The following is a 13,761-nucleotide window of genomic DNA, read 5'->3' on the forward strand; positions in this document are numbered from 1 at the left end:
TTGTGCCCATAACGTGAATACATCCTGCCCTGATTTGCCTTTGCAAAATGCAGCACCTTACATTTATCTAAATTAAACTCCATCTGCCACTCCTCAGCCCATTGGCCCATCTGATCAAGATCCCACTGTAATCGGAGGTAACCTTCTTCGCTGTCCACTGCATCTCCAATGTTGGTGTCATCTGTAAACTTACTAGCTATACCGCTTATGCTCACATTCAAATCATTTACATTAATGATGACAAGTATTGGACCCAGCACTGACCCTTGTGGCACACCACTGGTCACAGGTCTCCAGTCCAAAAAAAAAATCCTCCACCACCACTCTCTGTCGTCTACTTCAAGCCAATTTTGTGTCCAAATAGCTAGTTCTCCCTGGATTAAGGGCTTATGCCCAAAACATCAACTTTTCTGCTTCTCGGATGCTGCCTGACCTGCTGTGCTTTTCCAGCACTACACATTTAGACTCTGAGTCCAGAACTAGAGGGCATAGGTTTAGGGTGAGAGGGGAAAGATATAAAAGAGACCTAAGGGGCAACTTTTTCCACACAGAGGGTGGTGTGCATATGGAATGAGCTGCCAGAGGAAGTGGTGGAGGCTGGTACAATTACAGCATTTAAATGGCATCTGGATGGGTATAGGAATAGAACATAGAACATAGAACCATACAGCACAGAACAGGCCCTTCGGCCCACAATGTTGTGCCGAACATTGGTCCTAGCTTAAGCACCCATCCATGTACCTATCCAATTGCCGCTTAAAGGTCACCAATGATTCTGACTCTGCCACTCCCACAGGCAGCGCATTCCATGCCCCCACCACTCTCTGGGTAAAGAACTACCCCTGACATCCCCCTATACCTTCCACCCTTCACCTTAAATTTATGTCCCCTTGTAACACTCTGTTGTACCCGGGGAAAAAGTTTCTGACTGTCTACTCTATTATTCCTCTGATCATCTTATAAACCTCTATCAAGTCACCCCTCATCCTTCGCCGTTCCACTGAGAAAAGGCCTAGCACTCTCAACCTATCCTTGTACGATCTATTCTCCATTCCAGGCAACATCCTGGTAAATCTTCTCTGCACCCTCTCCAAAGCTTCCACATCTTTCCTAAAGTGAGGCGACCAGAACTGCACACAGTACTCCAAATGTGGCCTAACCAAAGTCCTGTACAGCTGCAAAGTCACTTCACAACTCTTGAATTCAATCCCTCTGCTAATGAACGCTAATACACCATAGGCCTTCTTACAAGCTCTATCCACCTGAGTGGCAACTTTCAAAGACCTATGAACATAGATCCCAAGATCACTCTGTTCCTTCACCTCACTAAGAACCCTACCGTTAACTCTGTATTCCGCATTCTTATTTGTCCTTCCAAAATGGACAACCTCACACTTGACAGGGTTGAACTCCATCTGCCACTCCTTAGCCCAGCTCTGCATCATATCTAAGTCCCTTTGCAGCTGACAACAGCCCTCCTCACTATCCACAACTCCACCAATCTTCGTATCATCTGCAAATTTACTGACCCACCCTTCGACTCTCTCTTTCAAGTCATTAATAAAAATTACAAACAGCAGAGGACCCAGAACTGATCCCTGCGGAACTCCACTTGTAACTGGGCTCCAGGCTGAATATTTACCATCTACCACCACTCTCTGACTTCGACCGGTTAGCCAGTTTTCTATCCAATTGGCCAAATTTCCCTATATCCCATGCCTCCTGACTTTCCGCATAAGCCTACCATGGGGAACCTTATCAAATGCCTTACTAAAATCCATGTACACTACATCCACTGCTCTACCCTCATCCACATGCTTGGTCACCTCCTCAAAGAATTCAATAAGACTTGTAAGGTAAGACCTACCCCTCACAAATCCTTGCTGGTTTTCCCTAATCAAGCAGTGTCTTTCCAGATACTCATAAATCCTATCCATCAGTACCCTTTCCATTACTTTGCCTACCACCGAAGTAAGACTAACTGGCCTGTAATTCCCGGGGTTATCCCTATTCCCTTTTTTGAACGGGGCACAACATTCGCCACTCTCCAGTCCTCTGGTACCACCCCGTTGACAGTGAAGATGAAAAGATCATTGCCAACAGCTCTGCAATTTCCTCTCTTGCTTCCCACATAATCCTAGGATATATCCCGTCAGGCCTGGGGGACTTGTCTATCCTCAGGTTGTTCAAAACGTCCAACACATCTTCCTTCCTAACAGGTATCTCTTCTAGCTTACCAGTCCATTTCACACTCTCCTCTTCAACAATACGGTCCCTCTCGTTTGTAAATACTGAAGAAAAGTACTCATTCAAGACCTCTCCTATCTCTTCCGACTCAATACACAGTCTCCCACTACTATCCTTGATCGGACCTACCCTCGTTCTCGTCATTCTCATGTTTCTCACATACGCATAAAATGCCTTGGGGTTATCCTTGATCCTATCCGCCAAAGACTTTTCATGCCCTCTCTTAACTCTCCTAATCCCTTTCTTCAGCTCCCTTCTGGCTATCCTGTATCCCTCCAACGATCTGTCTGAACCTTGTTTCCTCAACCTTATGTAAGCCTCCTTCTTCCTCTTTACAAGACATTCAACCTCCCTCGTCAACCAAGGTTCCCTGACACGACCATCTCTTTCCTGCCTGACAGGTACATACATATCAAGGACACGTCGTATCTGTTCCTTGAAAAAGTTCCACATTTCCACGACATCCTTTCCTGACAGTCTATGCTCCCAACTTATGCTCCTCAGATCCTGTCTTACAGCATCGTATTTACCCTTCCCCCAATTGTAAAACCTACCCTGTTGCACACACCTATCTCTCTCCATAACCAAGGTGAAAGTCACAGAATTGTGGTCACCATCACCAAAATGTTCACCCACTAACAAGCCCATCACTTGTCCTGGTTCGATACCAAGTACTAAATCCGATATGGCCTCCCCTTTGGTCGGACAATCTACATACTGAGTTAGAAAAGATTCCTGGACACACTGCACAAACACCGCCCCATCCAATCTACTTGATCTAAAGAGCTTCCAATCAATATTTGGGAAGTTGAAATCGCCCATGACTACTACCCTGTGGCTTCTGCACCTTTCCAAAATCTGTTTCCCAATCTGATTCTCCACATCTCTGCTGCTATTGGGGGGCCTATAGTAAACACCCAACAAGGTGACTGCTCCTTTCCTATTTCTGACTTCAGCCCATACTACCTCCAAAAGCAGATCCCCCTCGAACTGTCTTTCTGCAGCCGTTATACCATTTCTAATTAGCAACGCCACCCCCCCTCCTTTTTTCCCACCCTCCCTAATCTTACTGAAACATCTGTAACCAGGAACCTCCAACAACCATTCCTGTCCCTCTTCTATCCACGTTTCCGTGATGGCCACAACATCGTAGTCCCAGGTACCGATCCACGCCTTAAGTTCACCGACCTTATTTCTGATACTCCTTGCGTTGAAGTATACGCACTTCAACCCATCTCTGTGTCCGCAAGTAGTCCCTGTCAGTGCTACCTTCTTCACAGCCTCCCCACATTCTTAGACATCCTGACAAACAGCTAGCCTACTTGCTGGACTACAAGTCCGGATCCCATCCCCCTGCCAAATTAGTTTAAATCCCCCCGAAGAGTGCTAGCAAACCTCTTGTGGGCGGCACGGTGGCACAGTGGTTAGCACTGCTGCCTCACAGCGCCAGAGACCCGGGTTCAATTCCCGACTCAGGCGACTGACTGTGTGGAGTTTGCACGTTCTCCCCGTGTCTGCATGGGTTTTCTCTGGGTGCTCCGGTTTCCTCCCACAGTCCAAAGATGTGCAGGTTAGGTGAATTGGCCATGCTAAATTGCCCCTAGTGTTAGGTAAAGGGGCAAATGTAGGGGAATGGGTGGGTTACGCTTCGGCGGGTCGGTGTGGACTTGTTGGGCCAAAGGGCCTGTTTCCACACTGTAAGTAATCTAAAGAAATCTAATCTACCTCCCAGGATATTGGTGCCCTTCTGGTTCAGGTGCAACCTGTCCTGCTTGTACAGGTCCCACCTTCCCCAGAATGCAGCCCAATTGCCCAAATACCTGAAGCCCTCCCTCCTACACCATCCTTGCAGCCACGTGTTCAACTGCACTCTCTCCCTATTCCTTGCCTCACTGTCACGTGGCACCGGCAACAACCCAGAGATGACGACTCTGTCTGTCCTAGCTTTTAGCTTCCAGCCTAACTCCCTGAGCTCTTGAATGACCTCCCCACCCCTCTCCCTACCTATGTCGTTGGTGCCAACGTGCACCACGAGTTCTGGCTGCACACCCTCCCCCTTAAGGATTCTGAAGACACGGTCCGAGACGTCTCGGACCCTGGCACCCGGAGGCAACAAACCATCCGAGAGTCTCGCCCATGTCCACAGAACCACCTGTCTGTCCCTCTAACTAGAGAGTCCCCTATAACTAGCGCTCTCCTCCTCTCCCCCTTTCCCTTCTGAGCCTCAGAGCCGGACCTCATGCCAGAGACCCGGTCACTGCAGCTTACCCCTGCTAGGCCGTCCCCCCCAACAGTATCCAAAGCGGTATACTTATTGTTGAGGGGAATGACCACAGGGGATCCCTGCACTGCCTGCTTCCTCCCCTTCCCACCTCTAACTGTTACCCAGCTACCTCTGTTCTCTGGCGTAACTATGTCCCTGTAGCTTCTATCTATCACCCTCTCAAATAATCCTCAGTTCATCCAACTCCAGTTCCAGTTCTCTAACATGGTCTGTGAGGAGCAGGAGCTGACTGCACTTCCTGCAGGTGAAGTCGGCAGGAGCATCGGTGATCACCCTACCTCAAACATCCTGCTGGAGGAACATTCCACTGCCTGCGCTGCCATTACTCTACACTTCGTCTCCAAAACAAGAACACTGAGTAGCTTACCTGTGGACTTTAAAGTTAGGTTAGAGGAGGAGGATGGGAGGGAGGCCCTACTTTGGAGGGCCTGGGGTCTAGAACACAGCCATTCAAATATCAATCACTTACCTTCCCAACCAGCTCTGCGCTCCAACTTCACTTCCGCCCAGCTCGCGCCGCTCTTTGCTGTGAATAGGAAGGGTTTGGAGGGATATGGGCCAAGTGCTGGCAGGTGGGACTAGATTGGGTTGAGATACCTGGATGGGTTGGACCGAAGGGTCTGTTTCCATGCTGTACATCTCTCTGACTCTAAGATAGTGAGACATGATTTCCCACGCACAAAGCCATGTTGACTATCCATAATCAGTCCTTGCCTTTCCAAGTACATGTAAATCCTGTTTCTCAGAATTCCCTCCACCAACTTGCCCACCACCAAGGTCAGGCTCATGTCTATAGCTCCCTGGCTTTTCCTTACCACCTTGCTTTAATAATGGCACCACATTAGCAACCCTCCAGTCTACCAGCACCTCACCTGTGACTATCGATGATACAAATATCTCAGGAAGGGGCCCAGCAATCACTTCTCTAACTTCCCACAGAGTTCTGGGATACTACTTGATCAGGTCCTGGGGATGTATCCACCTTTGAGTGTTTTAAGACATCCAGCACCTCCTCCTCTGGACACTATTCAAGGTATCATTGTTTAACTCTTCAAAGTCTCTCGTTTACATTTCCTTCTCCACAGTAAATACTGACTTGAAATACCCATTTAGTACCCTGCCTATCTCCTACAGTTCCACACATAGACTGCATTGCTGATCTTTAATGAGCTCTATTCTGTCCCTATTTACTCTTTTGCCCATAATGTATTTACAGAATCGCTTTGGATTCTCCTTAACCTTATTTGCCAAAGCTATCTCATGCTGCCTTTTTATCCTTATGATTTCACTATTGAGTATTCGCCTGCTAGCCTTCTCCTCCTCTAAGGATTCACTCAATCTCTGCTGTCTATACCTGATATATGCTTCCTTCTTTTTCTTAACCAAAACCTCAATTTTTGTCATCATCCAGCGTTCCCTATACCTACCAGCCCTGCCTTTCACCCTAACAGGAATATATTGTCTCTGAACTCTCATCATTTCGTTTCTGAAGGCTTCCCACTATCTGATGGTTTGTTTGGCCTTGCTCTAATTTAGATATTTAACTTTTACATTAGTTCTTTCCTTTTCCCTCACTAGTTTAAAACTAATAGCATTATGATCACTGGCCCCAATGTGCTCTCTCACTGATACCTCAGTCACTTGCCCTGCCTTATATGATTGATTGATTGATTGTCACGTGTACCTGAGTACAGTGAAAAGCTTTGTTTAAGAGCAGTACAGGCAGATCATGATAAGCAGGATATACAGATCATTGGGTGAGAAAAACCTTAGAGGTATACAGATTACCGTCCACAGGGGCGTGCGCAAGACAAGGTCAACATCAGCAAGATCAGTATTATTCAAGGCTAGAGAGTCCATTCATCGGTCTAATAACGGCCAGAAAAAAGCTGTTCCTGAACCTGCTGGTGCATATGTTCAGGATTCTGTATCTTCTGCCTGATGGAAGAGATTGTCGGACATTGTTACCGGGGTGCCTAACAAGTCCACACTGACCCTCCGAAGAGTAACCCACCCAGACCCACTCCCCTACATTTACCCCTGACTAATGCACCTAATACAATGGGCAATTTAGCATGGCCAATTCACCTGACCAGCATTTGGCATACTTTATTTTTAAATCTCCTTGAAGCATCTTGCCATCCTGCTCACAACAAAGATTTCCAACACGTCTTGTGCCACCTGAAAACTACAAAAAATTATAACACCCCTCATTCAGAACCATTGATTCCTCTTTCTCTTTTCTCCCTGTTAACCAACCCTCACTTCAGTGTATTATCTCCAGTCCCATCTCTCCTGTGTAGTACTTTACGAAAAGCCTTCTGAAAATCCAAATCACCTTATCTACTGGTTCACTCTGCTAGGAACATACTCAAAGTCTCAGAGTCTAGATTAGAGTGCTGCTGGAAAAGCACAGCAGGTCAGGCATCAAACTCTGGTTTCCAGCATCTGCAGACCTTGTTTTTACCTCAAAGTCCCAGGTTTGTCTAATTTCTGTAAATCCTTGTTCACTTTTGCCAATCAGACAATGATTTTTTTAAATATCCAGTAATGACATGCTTGATGATAGATTCAACGATGACTGACATCAAGCTAGCTGTCTTGTAGTTCCCCACTTCTGTCTCCATCCTTTCTCACCTTGTAAGATTAGATCTACGTAAACCTCAAACTATAGAAACCATTGCCGAATAAGAGAAATATTAAAGGTGTTCACCAATCGATCCATTATCTTTGCGGCTATCCCTACAAACACCCATGGGTCAAGGTGGCTGGGTCCCCAGGTAACTTCCAGTCCCATTGAGGTTGAAGCTAATTGGCAAAAGACACAATGGCAACACGAGGAAGGAGCTTTGGTACTGGGAATGCTCTTTCTGACACTCTGGCAGGCGCGAGTGAGACTTTCACAAGGATATTGGATCATTACCTGAGAGGTAAGCAGCTTGGACAGTGAGGTGATGACAGGACCGTTTGTGGCACTCTGTGACTTACAGCAGGGTAAGTTACACACTGGGAATTAGAGCAGGATCAGTGGCACATCTTGATGGAGGGCTTTTGCCCGAAATGTCAATTTTCTTGCTCCTCGGATGCTGCCTGACCTGCTGTGCTTTTCCAGCAGCAGGATACGTGGCACTCTGAAAAGTGGTCTTTCTGAGGACCTGCACTGACATGACAAGGTGAATGCCTTTTTTCTGAGCTGCAACTATTCCATGAGACTATATGCTCCACCTCAGCTCATGTCCAACAAAGATAGACCTTTTTGCCACTTCAGCCTGGAGCTTCACTTGTCTTAGAATCATCCCAATGTACAGCGTGGTAAGAGAACCAGCTGATTCCTTCCAACCAGATTGTTCTGAATTAATTGAGCACCATCTGGCCCATATCGCTCTAAACCCTTCCTCTGCAAATACCCATCCAAATGACTTTTAAATGCTATAATTGTACCAGCTTCCACCAATTCCTCTGGCAACTTATTCCATACACATACCACCCTCTGCATGAAAAACTTGTCGCTCACATCCTTTTAAATCTTTTCCCTGTCACTCTAAATCTGTACACTCTAGTTTTGGGCTCACCTCCCCTCAGGAAAAGACCTTGGCTTTCCAGGGAAAATAGTCCCAGGCGACAGTCCAGAGAAAACAGCCCCAGCCTGTTCAGCCTCTCCATATAGCTCAAACCATCCAACACTGGCAACATCCTTGTAAATCCTTTCTTAACCCTTTTAAGTTTAACATTTTTTTCCTGTAGACCAGAACTGAATGCAGTATTCCAAAAATGGCCTAACCAATGTCCTGTACAGCCACAACATGACCTCCCAACTCCTATACTCAGTGCTTTGACCAATAAAGGAAAGCATACCAAACACCTTCTTCACTATCCTATCTACCTGCAACTCCACTTTCAAGGAATTATGAACCTGCACTCCAAGGTCTCTTTGTTCAGTAACACACCATTAAGTGTATAAGCCCTGCCCTGATTTGCCTTCCCAAAATGCAGCACATCACATTTATCTAAATTGAACTCCATCTGCCACTCCTCAGCCCATTGGCCCATCTGATCAAGATCCCATTGCACTCTGAAGTAACCTTCTTCACTGTCCACTACGCCTCCAATTTTGGTGTCACCTACAAACTTATTAACCATATCTCCTTTATTCACATCCAAATCATTGATATAAAGTTTGCTTTCAGAAAGGCTGGAACTATATTACAAAATTTTGGGATGCCATGCTGTGTGTGTGTAGTTTCCCATGACTCTGTCACAGGGGAGGAAGCAACAATGAAATTCTAGTCGGTCAGCCCCATAGCATGAGGAACTGGCTCCAATGGCTGGATTTGCTTCATGCAGAAACAATTCACTGAACATTTAACCTCAGAGTAAAGGTGCAAAATCTTTTAAAATCTTGGAGAAGTAACAGGAAAGCAAGCAGCAAGATATGGAGGCTTTAAATTCCTGGAGATTCAGCACCTCTGTTTAATCTTTAATGGAACTTGCATGACCCCACATGTAAATTAAATCTCTATCCTGAGGTGAAATGTTCAGTGTGGGTTATAATTCCAACCTTTGAAACCAGCTCCTCATGCTCCTAGTGCAGGAGGTCTGACTGACTGGAATTCAGTCATAGCTGCTCCCAAGACAGATTAGCAAGAAACAACACAACATGACGTTCCAACATCCGGAAATTTAGTTCCAAGCCTTTCTGAGAGCAAAGTTTCCCTATCCAACAGAAATGGGAACAGAAAAGAGGATGGGCACAAAATTAGGTGGAGATCTGACATCAGGGCTCTCTATCCTCTTTCCCACAGACGTCTTTCTGATTACACTGAAACTTCAGGAAGATTGCAATTAAACCTCATGGCTAAAATCCACAATTTTTCTTACCCCAATTCAAATTTCTGCAGAGTTTCTTGTGAACAGTTTTTGCAACAATAAAAATGGAAGATTTCACCACCCAGAGTTTAAGCAAGAAATGGAGGCAGAAAATAGGTGAAAATTTTAATCTGTTTTCCTTAGATGCTCCAAATTCCAGTTCATTAGGTTGTATCATCACAAATATAAAATTGTCTATGAAGCCATCAGAGAACATCTTAAAATGTAATTGTTTTCCTTCCCTGCACTCACAAAATATTCCATCCTAAAATTAATAACTACTGCATTTTATTGCTGATGTAGAGGTGCCAATGTTGGGGTGGACAAGGCTGAAGTCACATGATTCCAGGTTACAGTGAAGACTTATTCTGATGAAGGAGCAGTTCTCCAAAAGCTTGTGATTTCAAAAGACCTGTTGGACTATAACCTGGTGTCATGCGATTGCTGGCATCTTAATAATGCAGCTCAAATTTTATCACAAAAATTAAGTATTAAAGCAAATATTGTTTTCACAGGTTCTGGGACACAAGCATCAGCACTGACCTGGGGCTCCAGAGGCTGTACTCAGTGGATGAGAAACCAGGGAGCGCTCTCCTGCAGGTAGCTCTGTCTTTGAGCTGACTACACAAGGCCATGCTGTTGGCTCAGTCACAGCTTCAAGACCTAGCCAACCCTGAGGCAGAGACTCTCCTACTTACAAATTATTTTTGTGAATTATAACATAAGCAACACCATATAACTCAAGTTATTAAGCAATGTCAATGTGCACATCATCACTGCAATTAGGAAAACATGAATAGATTAAACAGGAATGATTATGTCTCTCAGAAATAGCTACTGTCAGTCAATTTTTTTCTATTAACTCATCGGATGTGGGCATCTCTGGCTGGGCATAGCATATATTGCCCGTCCCTCATTGCCCCTTGAGAAGGTGGGAGTAGCTGGCTTTTTGAACTGCTGCAGTGCATGTGCTGTAGGCAGACCCACAATGACCTTAGGGAGTGAACTCCAGATTTTGACCCAGTGACAATGAAGGAACGGTGATATATTTCCAGGAGGATAGTGAGTGCTACAATTGCAACATTGAAGGGGCATTTCGATGGGTATGGGCCGGGTGCTGGCAGGTGGGACTAGATTGGGTAGGGATATCTGGTCGGCCTGGACGGGTTGGCATCTAAGGATCTCTGGTGAGATTCTGCAGTGCATCTTATAGACAGTACACACTGCTGCTACTGACCATTGGGGGCAGAGGGAGTGGATGTTTGTGGATGTGGTGCCAATCAAGTGGGAGCTGCTCTTTCCTGGATGGTGTCCATCTTCCTGAATGTTGTCTCACCTGCATTCACCCAGGCAAGTGGGAGTATTACTGGCATACTCCTGCAGATCAGAGTTTACACCAAGATTACTATGTTTTCAACAAGATCATCCCAATGAATATTGAAAATATTGCGCCTTGTTTGAAATAGTTGCACCAGCCTCTTCTGTCACCAATGATTCCATAACTAACCTCTCAAATGACACTGTTACTTTTGAAAATGATGCTAGTTTACTCGAAAAATACGAGGAACTCAAATTCAGTGTTAAACACTGAAGGAGGTTATGATGAATAACATTAACATTTACTGTTAAATTATCACAACTTTCCAATAGATTTAATAAGTGCAATTTAGGTTTTGCTAAACAGCCTATGTTACTGTGAATTGAATTTAAAGAAGTTAATAAAAAATAAACAGAAGTTAGTTCCTTGCTCATGAGCAACAAGGTTAAAAATGGTAACATACCACGTCCTTCAAATGAAATCATGATATCAGCTTCAAAATTATGGACTCTGACAAAATTCAGTGGGGTTGCTTTTTGCCAAATATTCACAGCCCTCCAAATGGCATCTTCTATTTCAAAGTAGCTTAGTTGAGGTAGATAATTCACTATACTTTAGGAAGGAAAAACATGGTTTTATCATCATTTTATATTCAACTAAAATAAAAAGAAATACATTGTATGAATTCCTTACTTGTATGTGACAAATGGTTTCCTCCAACGAGGTCTCCCTGGATAGAGTTGATAGTGAGCGAGATCAGGAAAACCACATCGAGGTGCTTTCATTATCTCTATGGTTTCACGGTTCAGTTCCCCTGTTTCCTGCAGTCCATAAAATTGTTGCAGTTCTTTAATCTTTCCTGATAGGAAGTCCTTACTTTCTATGAAATTTTCTGAACCATCTCCAAAGGTATAGAACTGTTTAATGTATTTCTGTTCAAAAGAAAAAATAAAATCAGAGTGACTCTTGCATGACTTTCTTCTCCACATTTATAAAAAGGCAAAATTATTACAACATCAAACTTACCAACATTTCAACAATCTGTGAAGGATTGCTAAGTATTACAAACCTGTGCATAGTTCAAGTCATTTTGAAACATTTCCTTTGCTTCAATTTGAGGAAAGATAGGCATAGAGGTAACAAGATTCACAAATAAAAAACTGAATGTCAAGCAAAGGCACTTCATCCTCAGAGTTATTCTGATGAACTAAAACATTTCTTGCTGGGACTGGAAACCTTTCTACATTTAATTGTTTAACACCTTGATGACTCATTTCTTGTCTAACAAAGCTTACACCAATATTTTACAGTTAAATTAAGAGGGAAATGATGTAAGAATAATTGGTTATGTACCTCATTTAAAAATATTGGCTAACATATTCTTGAATCTATGTTCCCTCGTTGGGAATTGTAAATTGTAAATATGTTCAGGCACAATTAGGTGGTTTTAATAAGTTTAATATATTACAAATATGCTGACATTGCAGTGCTGAAGAAACATTAGGAAAATCCCTCCTTGTCATAGTACAAACAAGATGGCAACAGAGAATGCCAGGAATACAAAAAAACAAGGAGTTCTTTAAAGACTCTCTCCTAATGAATCATTGAGCAGCTAAACATTACAACTGAGGTAGAATCCAAGTTTGACCCCTACGTTTTGTCCAGTTCACTAGCCATAGTGCAGAGCTCACAAATGTCTGAAAAGATCATGGGGTAAGAAGAGAAGGAATGGGTAGAATTCCCTCTGATCTAGATTGGAAACATACACTTGTGTACGTGGGGTGAAACCAGATTCTGATTTAGCAGTGACGGTTCCTGGTGTAGAGTAGATTCCCACCGATGTTTGCATGTAGATGAGAATGTTTGGTGAGATCTGTACCCAGGAATAGAATCACTTTTTCTCAGCTGGAAAAGTAGTTGTTGAACACTTAATAAATTAAAGATAAACTTTATTCAGAACAAACTAACTGGAAAGGAAGCATTATGATCATTCATTACTTCAAAATTACCCAATTAGCAACACGACCTCAGGAGGGACAATATTTGAACATGATGTTATGCAGCTTTATTCCTCTGTGATAAGGTCAGGGTGAACTCTAAGTATTGGATACGGACTGCCTCAATACCTGAAGAGCTGTGAATTGTACTGAAATGTGTTCAATTATCAGTGAACATCCCATTTCAGACCTTTCACTGATAGAGAGCAGCTCCTGTAGAATTGCCCTGTGTCAGAGATGCTGAACCTCCCACAACCCCAACCATCTACCTTTGTGCTGGAACCTTCTCATGGGGTTTTAATACAATTGTTTTTGCTCAGTTTCCCTGATTCCAAATACTGCCTTAATGTTAAGGACAGCACTGGTGTGCTTGGGACAGCTGCTGGCATACCCTCCCACAGTCTTCATTGAACCAGAGTTGATTTCCTGAATTGAGTTAGCTTTATCGCCACGTGTACTCATATGGATACAGTGAAAAGTTTACAAGATGCTGCTAAAGACACTATCTTAGGTACAAAGATCCTTAGTTACACCTTCTTCAGTTACAGTTCATAGAAAATAGAGAAGTAAAATGTCCAGCATTGCAGATTTTAGGAATAAATAATAAAATGGAGAAAGAAATAAAGTTCAGTACAATGTTCTTCCGACCCCCTCCATACTGGCTCCTAGCCTCCAGTCTGTACCGGGCCTTGACCCCAAACCACATCGGGCTTCACCCCAGGGTACGTGAGGCTGGGAGATTGCTCTGGAATCACCTTGAGATCAGAAGTCCACAGCAGGCTGAGACACCGACTCAGCAGGTCTACACCTGAGGCTGGGAGTTCCTAGGCCAGGAATTCTACAGCCACGAGGTCCAAGGCTAGGAGGTCAGAGGCTGAGTGGTCAGAGGCCTGCAGGATGAAGGCCAGCAGGATGGAGGCCAAGAAGAGAAAGAAAAGACAAAAAAAAGAGAGAAAAGGAGAGAGAAAAAGTATATAAAACATATGGATGAAGCAGATGAGCTCTGGCTGAAGTGAGCTACTCCATTGCCATCTTAGGTATAGTCCTCC

At 44.1% G+C, this 13,761-nt stretch overlaps 1 protein-coding gene across 2 annotated transcripts in view; it reads right to left on the minus strand.

The window, feature by feature from the left end:
• Positions 1–11,904, minus strand: part of LOC122550422 (matrix metalloproteinase-20-like) — an 85,813-nt gene extending 73,909 nt beyond the window's left edge. The window contains exons 1-3 of one of the 2 annotated variants that reach the window (XM_043691132.2): positions 11,742–11,866; positions 11,409–11,647; positions 11,179–11,327 (exon numbers count right to left, since the gene is read on the minus strand). In XM_043691132.2, coding sequence (XP_043547067.2) covers positions 11,179–11,327; positions 11,409–11,647; positions 11,742–11,792 — 439 coding nt within the window. In that variant the 5' untranslated portion in view covers positions 11,793–11,866. Of the gene's footprint in view, positions 1–11,178; positions 11,328–11,408; positions 11,648–11,741 lie in introns of both variants that reach the window. The other variant, XM_043691131.2, reaches the window with a different exon arrangement.
• Between the last annotated feature and the right edge of the window lie 1,857 nt (positions 11,905–13,761).

This window comes from Chiloscyllium plagiosum, unplaced genomic scaffold (assembly GCF_037043375.1).
Source record: "Chiloscyllium plagiosum isolate Xiang-an unplaced genomic scaffold, Cpla_swu_hap1 HiC_scaffold_6, whole genome shotgun sequence".
Classification (NCBI taxonomy): domain Eukaryota; kingdom Metazoa; phylum Chordata; class Chondrichthyes; order Orectolobiformes; family Hemiscylliidae; genus Chiloscyllium; species Chiloscyllium plagiosum.